The 21201-nt window shown below is 38.4% G+C and overlaps 1 protein-coding gene across 1 annotated transcript in view; it reads right to left on the reverse strand.

The window, feature by feature from the left end:
• Positions 1-21201, reverse strand: part of LOC124392743 (gamma-secretase activating protein) — a 38945-nt gene that overhangs the window by 564 nt on the left and 17180 nt on the right. The window contains exons 12-30 of the mRNA XM_046859937.1: positions 21049-21128; positions 18631-18708; positions 18469-18555; positions 18235-18327; positions 15398-15618; positions 13697-13766; positions 13516-13595; positions 12551-12631; positions 11513-11647; positions 10814-10872; positions 10529-10560; positions 10019-10080; positions 8620-8715; positions 4642-4712; positions 4174-4268; positions 3917-4036; positions 2842-2903; positions 1668-1772; positions 62-158 (exon numbers count right to left, since the gene is read on the reverse strand). Coding sequence (XP_046715893.1) covers positions 62-158; positions 1668-1772; positions 2842-2903; positions 3917-4036; positions 4174-4268; positions 4642-4712; positions 8620-8715; positions 10019-10080; positions 10529-10560; positions 10814-10872; positions 11513-11647; positions 12551-12631; positions 13516-13595; positions 13697-13766; positions 15398-15618; positions 18235-18327; positions 18469-18555; positions 18631-18708; positions 21049-21128 — 1724 coding nt within the window. The remainder of the gene's footprint in view (positions 1-61; positions 159-1667; positions 1773-2841; positions 2904-3916; positions 4037-4173; positions 4269-4641; positions 4713-8619; positions 8716-10018; positions 10081-10528; positions 10561-10813; positions 10873-11512; positions 11648-12550; positions 12632-13515; positions 13596-13696; positions 13767-15397; positions 15619-18234; positions 18328-18468; positions 18556-18630; positions 18709-21048; positions 21129-21201) is intronic.

A 21201-nucleotide genomic window follows, 5' to 3' on the forward strand; every position in this document is an offset into this window, starting at 1 on the left:
TATTTATTCCACTCAGAATCCACAATCTTCACATTACACCGAATCTCTCCAAAGAAAATACCTTTCTGCTCCATGTCTGAGAGAATAGCAACAAGGTAGTCGAGAGGCAGAAACTCAGGACGAGGTGACAATTTGTCTCTATCCAACTGCACTGATGCCTGTGAAGCAAACAATGATCTCAGCTCTGCAGACTCGTAACCAGTCACAATTCCAGAGCACGTGATACACAGTAACAAAGCTCTTAACAATGTCTTTGTGATGCGGTGGTTTTTATAGACATTTGCCATATAAAGGCACACACACACACACACACACACACACACACACTCTGCTGTAGAAATATAGTTTTCAGTAGATCAGCTAAAATCTAGTTCTATAAACTATATATGTTTAAATACAACTCCAATTCTAAAAGAAGTGTAAAATGTAAAAAAAATAAACAAATAAAAAATGCAATGATGAGCAAATCTCATAGACCTGTATTTTCTTTACAATAGAGCATAGAAGTCGTTTTCAATTTGATGGCTGCAGCACGTCTCGAAAACAAATCTAGCAACAGAAGTCTGGAAAACATAAGTGTTGATAAAATGAAACATTTTGCAACTAATGAGGTTAAAAGTAAACAGGTCAGTTAGATGATTAGGTATAAATAGTGTCTCTTAGAGAGGCAGAGTTTTTGAAAAGTAAAGATTGCCGGAGATTTAAAAGAGTAATCTGTAAATGATTGTCTACAAATTGTGAAACAAATGCATAATAATGTTCCTCAACATCAAATTGCTAAATATCTCATCATTTACAATACATAATATCATCATCGAAAATCAATATAGGATGGTCGTGATCCTTGGGCCCTCAGGCAGCACTGCATTTAAACCAGTCATGTTCTGTAATGAAAATCACTGCATGGGCTCATTTACACCTCATTAGTGTGAACAATGTTTGTTATGTCATCCACAAAAGCAGGTTAAATCTCCATCGTGCAAAGAAGAAGCCAGGTGTGAACATGATCCAGAAATGCCACCATCCTCTCTGGGCCAAAGCTCAGTTCAAAAAGCTGCATCTCTGGTGGTATGGGAGTGCATTAGTGCCTGTGGAACGGGCAGCTTGCACATTTGGAAAGGCTTCATCAATGTGAACGGTATATACAGTTTTTAGAGCAACAAATACGTCCATCCAGAAAACGTCTTTTTCAGGGAAGGCCTTGCATACTTGAGAAAGACAATGCTACAGTTACTGCCTACTGCATCTATTACAATAGCATGAATTTGTAGTAGAAGAGTCTGGGTACTGAACTGGACACCCAGATCTGGACACAAAGAAAACCCAGAACTGTTGAGCTGCTAAAAGTCTGCATTACTTACATTACTCAGCAACTGGTCTCCTCAGTTCCCAGACAGAAGACATGATGCTACACAATGGTAAACATGGCCCTGTCCCAAATTTTTGGAGATGTGTTGCAGCCTTTAAATTTAAAATGACCTTATTTTTTCCTAAAAATGGTGTGTATTCTCAGTATGAACACATTTATTTTATTTTATTTAATATGTATCCATGAGATTTGCAAATCATTGCATTCCGTTTTATTTTGGGTTGCATCATCACTGGATCTAACGTTTTTTTATTTTTAGATGAAAAGTGATTTGGTTTTCTAAGATTTGGTCTCCCACCTTGGTCTTGTTGTATTTCTCCAATAGTCTCCTCACACACTGCGTGGTGATGCAGGCTGAGCTGACTGGATGATCCCAAAGCTGACACACTCTCTGAGCGAGGCACTGAAAGAACACCAAGCCATCATTCCTGTCAAAATCTTCATAAAATAAAATACAGACCTCTGACAATTGACTACACTTTTAGCTTATTAGGTAAATAAATATGCACATACACGTGCCATTTTGTATGAAAGTGAAGAAAATGTTATCTAGTAGATTTAGAAAGTGTGTGAAAAAAGCAACATTTCTTTGAGACTGGAAGGACAATTATTATAGTGACTGCACATTGAGAATCATCATCTACACCCATTACTCCAAAACATAAGGCAAGCTTTATAATATTCAAGCGTTTGTATCTTAAGTGGAAAAGTCAAAGGCAAGTAAAAAAATCCTGTGACTTGTGAGTATCCATATCATGCTGGCTCGATGACTAAGTGGGGTATATGGTGGTTAATACATACCAGAAATGGTTTTAAAAAGGACAACTGTTGAAAGCATTATGGGCTTCCAAGTTTCATTAATGCACATGTGGAGAGAAAGCGATCCTGTGGTCCGTTCAGACAGACTGTAGCACAAAAACTGTACTGTAGCACAAATTACCTCATAGAAAGGAGTCAACACACACTTGCTGAGTACGAAGATGCAGAGCTGTCAGATTAAACCCTGTACACCACCCAAAGATCTTACAATGGATACTTGAGCAACTCAACTAAACTATGAAGCAACAGAAGGAGGCAGCTTCACTTTATGTTATACATCATGTGTGTGTGTTACTAAGGCGGAGAATAGATGGCACCAAAATGCACCATGTCAAGATGGAATTGAAGAACAATGAGGAACAAGACAATGTTCAGTGTTGCCTTGAACTTTCAATCTGGTCAGGATCTATATTCAGTAGTTATGTGATTATGAGTGCGCTATTACTTTTATACAGGTTTATAAATAAGTAATAAAAAGTGAGGTTTTAGACATAACATTACCAAATAACTATATTTTCTGTACATTCCTGCTGAAGGTGGATCCTGTTAAATCCTCTACTGTAGTAACAGCAAGAACAAACCATTGCACAATTACAGACATTGGATATAATTAGATTGAGCATCACAAAGAATTTTGGGCAGGAAAACGTCACCTCTGGGAGTCTTTTCAGGACACTGAACTTCAGTTCTTCATTGTGATTACTGTTATCTAAATCTGCAAAAGGAAATGAACAAGTTAAGCTATAACGATGGTGATGGAGCAAAATATAAGGTACAATCTTTTATACTTCTTTTATAAAATGGTTTTGTGTGCAACACATCGAGTGCAGACTCTAATTTCTATCTGTATGTGTATACCTTCAAACTCGATGCTTTCACCTTACACTAGAGAATACCAGGACCTTATGTCATAGCACACTAAAGGGAAGGGGATTTGAAAATAAATGCTCAGTTGGTTCACTGAATCAGAGTTTCAGAGAAAAGGGCTAGTGAAGGCTCAACACCACCTAAGTTACTAATCGGGTGGTTGGGGCTTCAAACCCCGGTATTGCCAAGCTGCCACTCTTGGGGCAAGGCCCTCAACCTACTCTACTAAAAAGATGGTGCATCATGTCTGACGGTGCGCTCTGACGCTAGCTTCCTGGGGTATGTGAAGAGCCAAAAAAGAATTTCACTGTGTTGTAATGTATATGTGACAAGAAAAAAAGCCCCTTTTAGTATTTCTTTCTTAAAGCAGAGATTCCCAGTGGGAAAACATACAATTCTACACCAAAACCTTTTTTTTAATGTTTTTTTTTAATTAGATTTGTATTTATAACAAGCATAGTTATATACAGGATACAACCTGCAAAGGTGCTTTATACTTGTTGCATTCTTTCCTCACATATCCCAGTGATGTTAGGAAGTTGGGATCAGAGCACACGGTGAACCATAATACAGAACCCCCAACCTTCTGATCAGTAACTAAGAGTTTTAACCACTGAGCTACCACTTCCCATGTCAGGAAGCTGCGGTTAGAGCGAAGGATCAGCCATGATATGCCGCACCATGGAGCAGAGAGGGTTTAAGTGCCTTGCTCAAGGGTCCAAGAGTGGAACTTGTCAGTGCTGGGGCTTGAACCACAAACTTTCTGATTAGTTACCTGAAGCCTTAACCACCACCACCTTTCTGCCGTGTTCCCATGATGTATGTATATGCATTCATGGTGCATGTTTGAGCAACCATCACCTGTCAAAAGGCGGGACACAAAAGGCTCAGTAAGGTGCAGAAAGCCCTGGTCCACATACAGGAAGAAAGTGTGGCGAGGTAGACACCGAACCCCCAGTACACTCAAAAGTGTTGAGTAACCTAAAAATGATCAAATCATACAGTATCACATATCAGCTTCGATCTCGATTTTAACATTTAATAATCCTTTGTCTAGAACATAAAAAAGAGTGAAATAAACTGGGAGTGAGATGACAGAACTGGGAGCTTCTTCTCACCAGGTGGGAGGGGAAGACAAAGTCCTTCAGCTGCTTCCAGAATCCGACACATGGCATGAAACATTGTCCACTCCTCCAAGCTGCCTTGCTGTTTACTAGAGCACAAAAACAATTTTTTTATGTTTTATGAAAGTGTGATGCTGAGAAATTATTTGGATTATCCTGCCACCATTACCATGCCTTACATGCTAATATGTAAATGTTTAAAACATTTAGCAGTATGTGTAAACAGCGGTTTGGATGCTGATCCCTTTTTGTGAATTTGTTGAAACCAGGAATTTTATTTTATATTTGATTTTAATTTAGTGTTAATTTAAATGTACGTATCCCCTGCTAATTCTCATTAACTTGCTAGTTGCTTTAAGAAAACAGCTGCCAAGTGGGCAAACGCCCATTTCCTCTGGAATATGCAGTTCAACATGACATCCTTCCTACCCTGGGACCGCAAAGTGATAAATGACCACTCACAGGCAAAGCACAGACGAACCCAAGTTCAGCTTCAGCCACAGAGTATCCAGCATGTGTCTGAGCAGCTCCAGCTACACACACACACACACACACACACACACACACACACACAAATACACACTCATTATCACAAGTGAAAAGAGTAATATAATTTTCAAGTAATAGTGCTTTTACCTAAATTTACCCATCTAATAATCTACTCAAATTAAAATTGAAATGTAAAATGGAACTGTTATAATGTCATTTATGATAATGAGAGAAAGTTAAGTAAAATGCTAGTTAAGTACAATATTTTGAACAAAACATACTTAAATAAAAGTAAAATTACAGATTTTAAAACTAACTTGGAAAAGTAGAAGTACACAAAAAACCTACTTAATTACAGTAATGCGAGTAAATGTAACCTGATACTTTCCACCTTTGATCATTATACACACTGAGCATCAGTAGAAAGTCCTGTGGATTTTTTTCTGAGCATGAAAGCATTATGTCGCACTTTGTTCATACTCATAGTACTCTAGACTCATTTTAGGAAAAGGTTTTTAAAGTTTTTTATGACACAATGCTTCTCTAAATACAGTGGGGGGATTATTTTACTTTAAATATAAACAGAAGTTAAAATATAACAATTGAAACATGAAAGTAAATATAATCATAATTCTGTACTAGTCCTACTTTCCTACAAGCAGATGTGTGATATAGATCATGTGTGATACTGATTAGGGTAACTGGTTTGCACAAAAAGTCATCATTTCGTAATTTTGTCTTAAAATCTTCTGCTGAAACTTGTGAAGTTCAGCTCAAGTGCACACTGTCATAAAAGCAAAAATAATACAAAACAAATACTTAGAAACTTTCAAATTTAATACTTTTCACTCGAGTCAATAATCAGAGTAGTAGTATTAAAGTAGAGATACACTGTAAAATATTACTCCAGTTAAAGTAAAAGAAAAAACTTTCACTTCAGTAAATGTACAAACGTGTTGGCCTTTAAATGTAATTAAGATTTATTATGGCTATAATGTTCCTATTATCATTTTTGTCACAAGACTCTTTACTTAATCAACTCAGTTTATGTGAAAAGACTCTGTAACTCTCAGCACACCAAACTATTAATAAAATGATATTAATAAGTCAAAAATTTATTTATTTTTATTCAAAACATCATGAGCCCAAAACCTTCTTTTTTAAACTACTTCTAAAAAATCCCTTCATGATCTGCTTCATTCTCGCCACCAATCTAAACATTTGATTTGGGTTTCATATTATTCCTCTTATTATTATTATTATTTTTTTTTATTATTATTATTATTATTATATCTCAATATTATTATTATTATTCAAAAACACCATTTTCAGTAGTCACGATTTCTGACTTTCACAAAACTGAGCACAATTGTGTTTCCTTTATAGCAGGGGGGTGTGTGTGCGTGTGTGTGTGTGTGTGTGTGTGTGTGTACACCTCAGCAACCAGCTGCATTTCCTTAGCAAAGAAGTAGTGACAAACTAATAACTGCCTGTAATCAGACTGTAAGTTCCTAAAAACACCATGGCACGCAACTGGGTTAGCATAACAATGTCTTAGCAACAACCTAGCAACCACCTTGGCTAGTATTGCAACCTCCTAGCAATATGTTAGCACCCTATTCATAACAAAACACAAAAACAAAATGAAATGTATTTATAATTTTTAGTGAACTCTATCAGGCCAACATTAAATTTGAAATGTCCACAAACCTTCTGATTCTTCTTTTTAAATATTTTCTACATTTCACTCTAAAACAATCAAATAGGAAACATTTTGTCCAACCCTGGAAAATGATTTCACCTGTCCACACAAAATCTCCACACATTCAGCACATTTTAGCATGTACTAATAATGCACATGTACATGCGAAACATGCCGAACTTCTCATTTCCTTAAAAACAGGAAGTCTCCTCAGCAAAAACACATCCTATTCACTTGGTGTTTCAGCAGATATCTGGAAATTACTTGGAACAATTTCACAGTGATGGTTTCCTGTTTTACGTCTGATTACGTGACCATGGAGTTCCCTGTTCACTTTATAATCTACAAAGGACACTAACAACACTTTCAGAGGAAAATTCTTCCTGTCTCTCAGTGTCTCTCTGCAATTACTTCTTTTAAAAAAAAGAACTACCACCTAACCCTATTACAGACATTTAACCATGCTGTGACCTTGGATCAATTCCTAAAAAAATCTAATCAGTATAATTCCATATAAATATTAAAGATATCTTAAACAAACACTCTAATGGAAAATTTGACAGCTGAAATAACAGTAAGGCAATCCGATCTCAGAGCTTCTTGATTAGATTTTCCTTTCATTTGGTTTTCCAAAAGAAAAAAGAAATCCCGCTGTCAAGTTTGTGAATTTACAGGCCTTGATAAAGTTGCCTCAAAGCAGAAGGAAGTGGTTTCAGAAGCACAACCTGCATTTTATCCTGTTCAGCGAACTAAATTTTCAAGAGGAGATAAATTGCATTTGAGTATCTATTACAGAACAGTTCACCTCAACAATGATGGAACTGAAATAAATTGACACTTGGTGTTGAGGATGTGGACGAGGTTCCCGTTTGAATCTGGTTCCTCTCAAGATTTTTTTTACCATGAAGTCTAATGGACCAGTCGCCACGGGCTCGCTCATTAGGGATAAACTTACATGAACAAATTTATAGGCACTAAACTTACATTTGCACTTTGGTCATGAGTATTTCAAAGCCATGTCCACACTAATACTGTACATTTTCATTTAAAAACACATTTATCTCTTCGTTTTGGACTTCTGTCCTCACTGAGAGCGCGTTTTTTGGTCAACAAAAACCTTTTTGCATTGTAGTGTGGACTATGAAATTGAGGCTTTTGAAAAAGATGCCGAATTTTAATCATGTGACGGCACCTTTCCTTGACATTTATTTACTTCCTTCATGTAAATAAAGGCAGGGGAAAAAATGCAGGTCGCAAGAATCTAATGTTTTGCTCATGCGCAGAACAGGGACGTCAGCCTTTTCAGTGTGGATGAGCAACTTTGGGAAAGGATTGAAAACTATGGTGTGGACGCAAAGCGATTTTAGACGACATTTTCAAACGTATCCGTAAATTTTTGCTTTAACCCAACAAGGAAAAGAGAATTTGCTTATAGACCTGTGGCTTGAGTTAGAAGTTGTGATAGAACATCAATCAACAGTTTCTAACCAATCAGGATATCCAATTGGGGAAGTGGTAGCTCAGTGGTTAAGGCTCTGGGTTACAGATATGAAGGTCAAAGGTTTAAGCCCCAGTATTGCTAAGCTGACACTCTTGGGTGCTTGAGCAAGGACCTTAACCCTCTGTGCTCCAGCGTGCTCTCTCATGGCTGATCCATTTACATTAATCAGAGTGACCTTTATCTCATCCATACAACCGAGCCGCTGAGGGTTAATGGCTTTGCTTAAGGGCACATAAGTGGTGAGGTTGTGGAATTTGAACTCTCATAAGTCAGAATCTTTACCATTAAGCTTTAACATTTAGCTAAAACCTTACCACCGGACCCTGCACTCTGACCACAGGGCCAGACATGTGATGAAAGAATTTTTACTTTGCTGTAAAGTAAAAAAAAACCTCTTTATGAATTTAACTTCAGTATGATATTTATAGTGATATTAATAACCTGAATTTCACTCTTTTATGGTTAAGATATTTTCTTATTGCTTTTATCAGCAGGGTGTGGTTCTGGAGGAGAACTGACTCTACTGCCATCAGGTAAAGATTTCTATCTATTCATAAATAAATCCTTAGTCCAGCTGTGCTGTTCAGCCGGTGTTGTGCGCAAACCCTTGTTTCATGGCTATTTTAGTCTCCTGATGGTTCCCATGCTTTCTTTCTGAAGCATATTTGATTGATCACTGATTATATTTCGCTTTCAATTTCACTGTAAAAATTGTCCTGCAAGATGTGAAAGATGTGAAAGCACACACCAGCTTGGCCGTGTAGTTCACCACCAGCGTTTCAACCTTTTTCTTCCCCAGCTGTGGCAGAAATTTGTTCAGGTGCTCCCGGAGCTTCTCAACCGTCTGAACAAGAGAAACACATTCACTATTATTAATCATTTTGACATTCAAATGTCTTCACCTCTTTACAAGCAGCTTAAAGAAAGTTATGAAAAAAAGCTTGGTCGCTAAATTATGTAACAAAATGGAATAATAAAGAAAGATCATTATAATCTGTGATTATAAAATGAAACTCAGTCAAGAAAATGTACTAATGTGCTTTTTTTTTGCAGTGCCTTGTGATTGGATGATGCACTGAGAGAGAAGAATGATCTCTCCTAAACAATAAACCCAACACAACTAACCAAGATGACAAAATTCGATGACTATCAGCACACAGTAGTGGTGTTTAAATGAGTCGTTTCTATGATGTATAGCGATATGAATAATAGACCATAATCGATTATAGCCCACTGACGTCATTCGTCACATATGTGCTTGCCGTGCTAGCTTAAAATGGCAGACGAATGCAAAACACCAAATCGAGTAATAAAATCTGCACCACCAAAGCCCAGGTTATGCCATCAATGAGCCACACTAATAGGGTACCAATATAATTTAATGTTTATACATTTGTTAACAATAAATATTTCTTAAAAGTACATTACACTATATAAATCAACTATATGGACAAAAGTATTGGGACATCTGAAATTCCCAGTCATGTGTGGTTGTAGTGCCATGAGATTTTCTCTTCACTTGAACTAGGAGACCCAGACCTGCACAAATGCTGCTGTACACAAAGCAAACTCCATGAAGATCAATTTGAATGGGTTGGAGTGGAGGTTCTCCTGCAATAGAGCTCTGACCTCAACCCTACTGAACACCTTTGTGATGAATGTGAACACTGACTGCACCCCAGGCCTCCTCACCTCACCTACATCAGTACCTGACTTTACTAACACCTTTGTAGTTAAATGAGCACAAATCTCCTACAAGCACACTCCAATATCTAGTGAAACATCTTCCCAGATTAGTGGAGGGAATTATAAGAGCAAATTGGGAATAAATGTGAAATGCGATGATAAATGACCAGGTGTCCTTTTGAAGTTTGCTATTTTATTTTGGAGCAAATCAAATAAGAAGGTAGATCATTTATCTGACTGCATGTATTCACTGATAAAAATGTAGCTATGTGCAGCAATATTAAAAATGGAGGCTCCAACCAATCATAATATTCAACTGAACTGTTGACATTATTATCACAGTCGAATCACATCATGAAACCAGTGAGGATTCACACCCCTAGCAACCAAGTGTCAGTAGTTAAAATGAAACAGAAGGTTACAAAGTTCTGGGAAAACTTCTAGAATGAGGTGTAACCTACCAGGCCTATTAGCGCCCTCTGTGGCTGGTCCACCTCCTGAAAGAGAGGAACCACTCTCTTATCTGTCGACCAAACAGAGAGACTCAGAGGTCAGTGGCAGTTTAGTCTGAGTTCATTTTCACATTTTTCATTAACTACATGTTCATGATCTTACTCTTTATATTCAGAGATGAACTGTACCTGTCATAGAGTAACATTAGATTGAACAAATGGAAAAAAAGGGGGAATTTGAGGAGTTTCTGAACTCCATCATTCCTCAACTCTCGATGCATTTTTTCCTCTGTGTTCATTTTATTACATTCAACAAAAAATAAACTGCTCCCAGAGGAGTCGAAATTATTTGGCCCTAAAACATTAGGACAAAGTTATTGAACATAAAAAATTATGAGTGTGTGTGTGTGTGTGTGTGTGAATGGGTATATGCTTGGTGTATTCGAGTGACCTGCCATTATTCGTAAATATCGAATAATCACAGCAATACACCTTTGCACAGCAGGTTTTTTTTCTTACCCAAATGCCACGTATCTACCATGGACAAAACTCTATGGAACACACAAAATAAAGTTTTTAGTAGGACAGCAAATATTTATTGTATGTTAGAAAAGGTTTAATAAAGGATTCTATTTAAATTCCATGTTTGTAGAGCATTTACAGAGAGACTTGTTGTTTAGGGAATGCTGTAATTAGAAGCAGAGCCGTCTCTGTATTTAATAAACTGTGTAACAAAGAGGTAAGGCTTCTCACACACACACACACACACACACACACACACACACACACACACACAGCACTTACTTTTTGGTGTTTTCCTCAAGTTGTTGCAGGTAATTTGAGGATTTCTTTTTGTCTGTGTTCTGTAAACATAATATGAGTCATTACTTTTACATCAACTGAATAATAGTGTTATTATAAACAGAACAGAACTTAAAATACTGATATCCTGCAGCCTTAAATTAACATCCTGGAAGTATCACTGTATGGACAAAAGTATTGGGACACCTGATTTTACCAACATTATGTGTTTTTTTTCCCAAACTTTTACCACAAAGTTGGAGGTGAACAAATGTATATGATTGTCTTTGAATGCAGGGCCATTAACTTTACCCTTTATTTAAAATAGGAGACCCAAACCTGTTCCAGCAAGACAAAGCCCCTGTGTACAAACACATCTCCATGAATATATGGTTTACAAGGTTAAGAAAGAAAGATCTTGAGTGGCCTTCTATAGAGCTCTGATCTTTACACCTTTGGGATGAACTGCACCCCAGACCTCCTCACCTCACCTACATCAGTACCTAGCTTTACTAAAACCCTTGTGGTTCAATGAGCACAAATGTGTCACCACAAGCACACCAGGTATCTGCAAACATCTGCAATATAGTGTATCACAAAGCTTCACCTGCACAAATATTTTGAGAATAAAGCATTTGCATGTACAATGTGAGCACCCCGGGGGAAAGGAAGAATGCAGACTGATGTGTTTTTTCTTCTCACCAGTACAGCTTGAAGTTTAGTCCAGTCACTCTTGATCTGGGAGAATCTATATCGAGGGTTAGGCACGGCCTCAAAATATTTTGTCCTTTCGATAATTGTGTGTAACTCATTCCAGTAGCCCTGCGGATTCCTGCCCTTTATCACATAAAAGACAAAACAACGCTAGTAAGTCAGCAATGCAATGAATAAACACGTTTCACAATAAGAGTCTGTTTGGATTTGTGCTAAATGGAATTTCCAGAAATTGGTTTTGTTCCAGAAATAAATGCAGGTACAGTTTTGTTCAGAATAGAGCAGTTAAAAATCAGAGAACTGATAAACCAGCTTTGAGCAGTAGTAATACTTCATTGCAAATAAATGTGCTTGTAGATGTTTTAGTGTAATAGAAGACTAGCTGACATAACTCATGACATGTGGTGTACTGAGTCATTGACTCAATCATTAACAGGTGTCATTAATTATCCTTTATTGTAGAATAAGTGAAGCACTATTATAATAAAATTTATTGCCTTCTGAATTGCTGTTTTGCTGAATTGAAGTTTCTGGTGTATATCATGTATGCGTTGGTATTTGAAACCTGACAGCATCCTTCTTAATGGTTGGACACTTAAATGTATGTTATCAATCACTGACAGACACAGAGCTATTTCAGTTTAAATAAATCCCTGATCAAAGTTGAAGTGAAGGCAATCATCTATGATGCTGCAAAGAGGCTACCTCTGGAACATGCTCTTATGCTGAATACACAGAAAAATTAAGTTCTAATCAAGAGAAAACAAAAAAAAGACAAAAGATTGTAATCCACAGCCTCTAATGACTTCTATAAGAGATTTTTTTCGACACAACTGAGTATCATGGTGAAGCTGAATAGAAAGTCATTTATTTTATATTATTTACTGGAGCATTTGCTAATCCTAATTCTAAAGGAAAAACGTGAAATTCTTCACTTCTTCACTGATGTTTTATTTCCTAACCATTTTTTCTGTCAGTTTAATGTTCTGTATTTAAGGGAAAGAAATAATCCGAATAGTCCGTTACCTTCCCTTTAATGATTGGCTGAGCGAGCAGCTCAGGTGTGCACTTCACACCAGGGATTGCAGTCAGCGCTACAGGAAGTTCCTGCAGCAGAAAACAATTCATTCTTCAGTCAGAGTTCGTGTTATTGTACTTCAGTAAAAATCCAGTGAGTGACAAGTCAACATTTTCACTTCTGCATTTATCTTTAAAATGTCACCACTATTTCACTTCTCCTCTCACACCCTGGTATTATTGTTTGTGGTTTCAGGAACAGAAATGCCTGGTAGACTGACACCCATTTCCTCTTTGTATACACTATATTTTATATAATATTGCTAATATATTCAATGTTAATAATTACTAAACATTGTGCTGCCTGTAATGTACAGAATAATCCTAAACCAAATATCATGTTTGCTGAAGAAAGTAGTATGATCAGGGGTCCACAAAAATTTTTCTGTGAGGGGGGACAAGGTTGGTCTGTAACAGATTTATGCCTATGTTTATTATGCCTCCTAGATTAGTTTATTATTTTGTTCTGCACTATACCTACAAATGTGCATTACTTTTCAAAATAATATATAAAAAATAAATATATTATATATTATTAAATATCATCATATAATTAATTAATTATAAATTCTTTATATAATATAGCACACTCAATGTGATTTGCCTCTAGAGGGCGCTCTCGTTATGACAGCGGACCGAAAAACTGCATGTCAGTATGGATTTTTGCCGATAGTTCCAGCGATCAACTATGGGTGCCTCAACCTCTATTTATAATATAGAGAATTTACAGTGTGAAAGCCGACCTTTATGATATTTATTATATTTATTATATATTTAAAAATGTAATTTTTAAAATGTCTCAGGCATTGTTTAGAGGGCCGTTCCAAATGTTTGGGCCGTAGTTTGGGGACCCCTGATCTAAGGGATACATGAATAGTCTGTGTTGGAAGTGCTTTATCAGACATTTAACTTACCTTCTTCTCAAACACAGATGAGTAAGGAAGCACTTTATTCAGACTGGGAGACTGCTGATAGCACTTTCTGTACACGGAACCTAAGACAAAAGAAGGTTGGTTAGGATCTCATATACAGGCCCACACACAAACACACATTCACAAACACCACAACCACACAAACACACCCATTCTTACTTACCCAGAATAAACTCCTGAATCTGATCAAAAGCATTAAAGCTCATCATGTTCTCGCTAATCCAGTAGATGATCTGGACAGAGAATGCAATGCAAATTATATTTCCCATTAGCATATGGCAAGCAAGACTTAGTGCTGAAAAATCAATATCTAGCATTGTTACAGAGTCTAATAGATTGCAACATTAAACGTGGCCAAGATGAAGGGTGGAGTCTTTGTATACTTTTTTTCCCTAATGTACAGTAATTCCCCACTTTCCCACGGTTTGAATCTGGCTCCCCCGTTTATCGCAAAATTGCATTTGCCACATAACTAATTTGGAAGATATTTTAATCGCTAATGTTGATTTCCTTAAGATGTGGTGTAGTGGTGGTGCAGTTGTGCTGTACTGGTGATGTAGTGTAGTTGTGATGTAGTAGTGGTGTAATGGTGGTGTAGTTGTGGTGGTGTAGTTGTGCTGTATTAGTAATGTAGTAGTGGTGGTGTAGTTGTGATGTAGTGGTGGTGTATTTGTTATGTAGTTTTGGTGCATTGGTGGTGTAATTAAGGCGTAGTGGTGGTGTATGGGCGGTGTAGTTAAGGTGTATAGGTGGTGTATGTGTTATGTAGTTGTGGTGCATTGGTGTTGTAACTGAAGTATTAGTGGCAGTGTATGGGTGGTGCAGTTGCAGTGTAGTTTAGGTCTAGTGTGGTGTGGTTGAGGTGTAGTTGTAGTGTAGTTGTGCTGTATTGCTACTGTAGTAGTGGTATAGTGGTGGTAATGGTGTAGTCTTGGTGTAGTGGTGGTGTAGTTGTGCTGCATTGGTGATGTAGTGGTGTTGTATATGTTATTTAGTTGTGGTGTAGTTGCGTGTATTCGTGATGTAGTGGTGTAGTTGTGGTTTATGGGTGCAGTTGCAGTGTAGTTTAGGTCTAGTGTGGTGTAGAGGTGGTGTAGTGGTGATGTAGTGGTGATGTAGTGGTGATGTAGTGGTGATGTAGTTGTGGTATAGTGGTGGTGATTGTGTAGTCTTGGTGTAGTGGTGGTGAAGTTGTGCTGTATTGGTGATGTAGTGGTGTTGTATATGTTATTTAGTTGTGGTGTAGTTGTGAGCATTGGTGATGTAGTAGTGGTATAGTTGTGGTGAATGTGTGGTGTAGTTGAGGTGTAGTTGTGGTGTAGTAATGGTGTAGTGGTGGTGTGGTGGTGTGCTGTATTGTGGTGTAGTTGTTATGTAGGTGTGTTGTGGTGATTAGTGGTGTAATTGACGTGTAGAGGTGGTGTATGGTTGGTGTAGTGGATGTGTAGCAATGCACACATCCAATACAGTAGTGTAGTGGTGGTATAGTTGAGGTGTAGTGGTGGTGTAGTTGTGGTATATTGTTTGTGTAGTTGTGGTGAAGTGGTGGTGTAGTTGTGGGTCATTGGAGGTATAACTGAGATGTAGTGGTGGTGTAATTGAGGTGTAATTGTTGTGCAGTTGTGGTGTAATGGTGGTGCTCCAGGGCCCAGTAGTGGCAGCTTGGTCGTGCTGGGATTTGAATTTTGACCTTCCATTCCAGATTCCAATGCCTTTACCACTGAGCTACCACCACCTACTATACATAATTAAAGCTCCTTTAGACCTTTTGCCACCGAAAGAATTCCACACAAAACCTGGAAAACTCACTTTAGTCCTCATATGAATCAGAAAAGCATTCAAAGCATCTTTCTCTCTGTCCCACCTTCTCCTCTAAGTCCCGGTCAGGTTCAAGCTGGACCAGCACGCAGTGCAGCGCAGCAAGACGCTGGGCCTCGGGCCGATTAGGGCTAAGCAGCTGAAGCAGGAAATCATGGCTGATGTTGATGGAATATATCTTGCCCATCCACCCATCCAGCAGCTTGTGACCTGGAATGTTCACTAAAACGCTGTTGACTTTTAGCGCATCCACGTGGGCATCAGCACCTGCAGCCAAGAAGCATAATGGAGCTAATGAAAAATTATAATACACAATAAACAGTTACAATCATATTTCAAATGTTTAATAATGCAGATTTTAATGTATAACTTCTGCCAGAATTAACAGCAGTGTTGACTGACTTGCGCCAATGGCAGTATGTTTTGTTTACTTGTTTGTTTTTCCAGGCAAGAAAATGTTACAATGGCAATAAAAAGATCAGGAACAACACGTGCTGCTTGTGGTTGTACTTATAATCAGACAAGGCTTAATTTAGAGCTTAAAGAACAGCACTATATACACAAAGCTAAAGTTAGAGTGGACTGCACGTGCAAGTGTACAGGACTGGCATTTTCTTCCTTTATAGAAGAAATAATAGACTTTCTTACTCTTTATTTTTATCATTAATCCCACTTTATATAAAGGTGTCTTTAACGGCTATGTGCAAATGTTTAAAAAGAAATATTAAAGAATCACCAGTTTAGTTATGATATCAATAGTTAGTAAGATCAATTGTGTTCATGTATTGCAATACACTTGATGGCACTGAGGTGTGATACATTTTGGATGTAATTAATGCAAATGCAGATCCTGTGTTTTTGCTAAGGTTTGCATATGGTGGTGTGTTCTTAATGACAGATATCATTATTTAAAGAAGTTATATCCTAGTCCTAAAATAAGAAATATCCCAATATATATTGCCCTGCTTACAGTATTGCAATGTATCGTATCGCATCCCCTGTATTGTGATAAGTATCATATCACCAGATTCTTGCCAAAACAGTTTTATTAAATATAAATGGATTTTGTTCTATAACTCTGATATTTTGTAAACCTGCTGTGATACAATATCCATTGTAAAAAGCAATACAGAAATATACTTGAATTAAATTTGTAATGATGATTATAATTAAGAAATTGTGTTCAATCAATGGTCCTTTTTACTAAAACAGTGGGCTTTTATTTTCCTATTCTAATATGATCAGTCACTGTTACCTCCTTTGTGAGTGATCACTTTTGCACTACAGGGTTTAGAAGCTGAAGACAGAGCAGCTGGAGTGGTGGTATAGATGTGGTGTAGATGTGGTATAGTGGTGGTGAAGTTGTGGTACACTGGTGGTGTATATATGGTTTAGTCGTGGTGTAGTTGTGGTGAAGTGGTGGTGTAGTTGTGTAACACTTAAATTAGCACTTTCCAATTTTGCTTTGTAAAAATCAAGAGTTATAGTCTGACTTATATTAAGTTTGTACTCTGGCGTACCAGTGTAGATTTATTCATTGCTAGAGACTCAAAGCACTTTTGTACGTTGCTCTGGACAAGGGCGTCTGCTAAATGCCACAAATGTAAATGTAAATGTAGTTGTGGTGTATTGGTGGTGTAGATATGGTGTAGTTGTGGTGCAGTGGTGTAGTTGTAATGTAGTTGGTGGTTTAGTGGTTAAAGCTTTAAGCCACAGATCAAAAGGTTGTGTGTTCAAATCCCACCACAACAAGCTGTCATTGTTGGCTGAGACCCATAACCTTCAGCTTTGTCTCAAAGCAGCTTTACAGAATGTAAGAATTATAAAACAAAAACCACTTATATTTATTAGAGCCAAGTTTTTTACCTTATAAACCCCAATCTTATCGTCCCTACACTGGCTACCTCTTAAGTTTCGAATCGACTACAAACTACTGCTACTTACTTACAAAAGCCTAACTGGTTTGGCTCCCATGTATCTATCTAGTCTTCTAACACGCTACAATCCGTCAGGTTCCTTGAGATCCCAAACCTCTGGACTTCTAGTAATTCCTAGAATAGTGAAGTCCATTAAAGGCAGTAGAACATTCTCACATTTAGCTCCTAAACATTGGAATAGTCTTCCTGACAGTGTTCGGGGCTCAGACACACTCTCCCAGTTTAAATGCAGATTAAAGACGTATCTTTTTAGCTAGTTCTACACATAACACACATCACATATCATCACCTTGTGCTCCAGTACATCTGAATAAATGCACATCATTGTCTTGCGCTTAATTTCTCTCCACTGCTTCTCTTTCTCTAACCATCCCAAGGCATCCTGAGGTTGTGCCAGCTACAGTCGTGTCCCACCTCATGAAGATTGTGGACCTTTAAAGAAGTAGATGCCGCAAACATCCCAAACCATCTAGAGACGTACCAGCGCCATTTGGATTCCACTTCATGTAGAGTTTGGAAATAGACCTCTTTGAGTGTTTAAAGGCTCTGGCATGGAGAAGCTGGTGTTGGATCTATGTTGATCTCTTTTATGAGTTGCTCAGTAGTTCCTGGTTCGATAACATCAACTGACTGTATAAGACTGTAGAAAGGACATTCTTACACTCCGGTCCTCATGCTAGTTCTCATTCTCTGGTGTTTTGTATCGCTTTAAGATTTATAATCAAACTCGGGATGTCACCCAAATGGGGATGCGTTCCACTTTTAAGTTTGGTTCCTCTCAAGGTTTCTACATAACATCTAAGGGAGTTTTATCCTTGCCACAGTCACCCCGGTCTTCATCAGGGATAAACACATCATTCACCTTAATTCTTAAATTCTGTAAAGCTGCTTTGAGACCATGTCTAATGTAAAAAAGGGCTATAGAAAAAAACGTGACTTGACTTACCTGACAGGAATAGGCTATGACAGAGCAGGTCTTGCTGCCGGCAGTTGATCAGATGAAGGAAGTGTCCAGGTACATACACTACCACATAATGACCTGTGGGTTCAAAGTTTTAGATATTATTCATTATAAGACCATTAAAAATAAACAATAAAATCATGATTCATGCAGGTATGTGACTGGACTTATAATGTTTATTTTTAATTTTTTTTATAAACATCAGTTTCCTGCACTGACCCACAGAAATGAAGAGTGGCTGGAGGTTCGACATGCTGCCTGGTAGAACGGTTTCCTGAGGTGCTACTGTAAAGGTTTTACTGAAACCTGCGCAAAAAAAAAAAACATTATCGCATGAACAAATATGTGAGTTTATTTAAAAATAATTAACCGTTTTCGTACCTTTGTGCACAAGCGCAATAGTGTATGTGTAATCCTCAGTGCCATGTAGAGGATGGCTGTAACACACACACATGATCCCTGTAGGGAAAACAGCAAAAGATGTGTTTAGTAAATGCTAGAGCTCCAAATAAAAATCCAAATACCGGCAAACAGGACAATGAGGAACAGAGGCAGAATCAGAATCAGAAATATTCCAAAGATCAAGCACAGCAAATTAAGCAAAATAGGGCAGAGAAAAACACAAAAACCAAAAGAACAAAAATGTCCAATGTCCAAAACAAGTAAACACTCAGGCAGGGCAGAACAGGAGTCCGAGACAGAGATTGGGAACAGAAACCAGAGCATAAAGAGTCGCAAGAATAATCTCAAGGACTTGTATAGCCGGTGAGATAATCTGGCACTAAGTAAATGTGTCCTTGAATTTTTGTGTTCTTAAATAACGGGTGGCATCAGAAAAATGGCAAGATGGCCACCAACCTGGAAGTGCGCACAAAGAAACCAGAAGATCCTGACAGTACCCTCTTTCCATGGCCGTCTCCAGACAGCCCCGTTTTGCCAATGTCTGGGAAGAAAAATATGGCGGACAGAAGAGGCAAAGCCTCGCCACCCGCCCTGGGTAGGTGAAGGGGGTCTGGTTAAAGGAACTGCTGGACAGAAAAAGGGTCCTTGAGCCTGGGCATTAGAAAGGTTGGGTGCCAGCTGCATACACAGCGGGACTTGAGGTGGATCGCCACTGGGTAAAATGCCTTGAAGGTCGGAAAAGCCCAGACAAAGTGTGTAGCAAGCCTCCTGGCGGTTGCCTCCATGGCAGGTCTCTGGTGGGCACCCAGGCTTTGTGGTCAATGTCATAATACGGAGTGACACCCTCAGAGGAGGTCTAAGGTGGAGCGGCACCCTCTGCAGAGGTCTGAGGCAGAGTGATGCCCTCTGCAGAGACCATGATGTTAGCGAAACCCAGGGGCCAGGCAAACACCTTGAATAAACCAAGGAGCAGAGCGACGTAGTCAGCAAGGCTTGAGGGGTGCAGTGGTGAACAGGTAATGGAGCGGTGCCCTCTGCGAGACTCTGGAGTAGCAGGTCTGATGAGCTGGGGAGGGTTTTCGGCAGGGCAGACAGGCAGAGCAGTGATCTTGGCAGGTCAGGAGAGCTGAGCGATACCCCCAGCCAGGCAGAAAGGCTGAGCAAAGCTCTTGGCAGAAATCCCAGGCTTGGTGACTTCCCCTGTGGGGCCTTGAGCATTAACCATAAGCGTGGCAGGGCCCTGGAGCTGGAGACACCCCCAGCGTGGATTATAGGTTGGAGGTACAGCCGTCTAAAGATGTTGTCAAGGACACATTGGCGTGCCATAGATTGGGCATGAAGTGCCAAAAGATACTCTGTTGTCTGCTGGGGGCTGAGCTTCAAAATATTCAACCACCTCTGTTGTGTCCTTGAATTGCCTATTTGAGGCAGGGCAAGTCCAACTCTTTTGTGCATCCACAAGGTCCATATTTTGGAGAGAATTTACTGTCAGAGAGTGAGACCAGGAGAACCTAAATGCAGGACGCAGACTGGAGTATAATTTAATGAAGGGAGGAAGCAGAGAAAACAAAGTTAAAAAATAGCTGAAAGATAGAGCAATGGGAGAAAACACAGTCCAATAAACAATTTTAATACCAGCAAACAGGGCAATAAGAAACAGAGACAGAAGCAGAATTAGAATCAGAATCAGTCCAAAAAAAAATCAAGCACAGCAAGCTGATAAATATAGTGCAGAGCAAGACACAAAATTCAAAAGACAGTCCAAAGTCCAAAACCGGTAGACAGGCAGGCAGGGCAGAACAGGCATCTGAGACAGGGATTGGTAACAGGAACCAGAGCATACAGGGTGGGAAGAAATATCTCAAGGACTTGTATAGCTGGTGAGATAATCTGGCTCCAAGTAAATGTCTTTTGTGTCGTTAAATAACAGGTGGGAAAAATGGTAAGATGGTCATCGACCTGGAAGTGTGCACTGTGAAACTGGAAGATCCTGACACCCAGTACTTTTTGCATTGTGATAGTTACGATTTTAAAACATAATGCGAGTTCTACATTAAATATTTGATCAAATATCCAAGTCTGTTGCCATTTTTGGAATTTAATTGCATTTGATGAAGTCAAGTAAGTCAAGAATATAAAGCTACACTGACTATGTTAAGTCATATGTAATTATACAGGCAGTGGTGAACAAAGTATACAAACCATGTAGTTAAGTTAAAGTAGAGATCCACTCTGTAAAATATTACTCATGTAAAGTAAAAGTGCTCGCTTTAGACTTTTACTTCAGTAAAAGTACAAAGGTATTTAAATTCAAATGTACTTAAGTATCCAAAGTACTATGATTTATTACCATGATTGAATTTGTAAGTTGAAAAAAAAGTGCATGAAATTACTTGCCAGTTTTGTCTGTAAATACCGTCAGTTTCATTCCCTTGTTCTCCTGCTCTTGGTAGTAATCGTGTCCAAAATTAAGAAGCCTATACAAAGCAAAACATGCAAATGACCGATTACTGCACTTTTTTGTTTTATATTGAACATTAAGTATAATTC

This window comes from Silurus meridionalis, chromosome 10 (assembly GCF_014805685.1).
Source record: "Silurus meridionalis isolate SWU-2019-XX chromosome 10, ASM1480568v1, whole genome shotgun sequence".
In the NCBI taxonomy this organism is placed as follows: Eukaryota; Metazoa; Chordata; class Actinopteri; order Siluriformes; family Siluridae; genus Silurus; species Silurus meridionalis.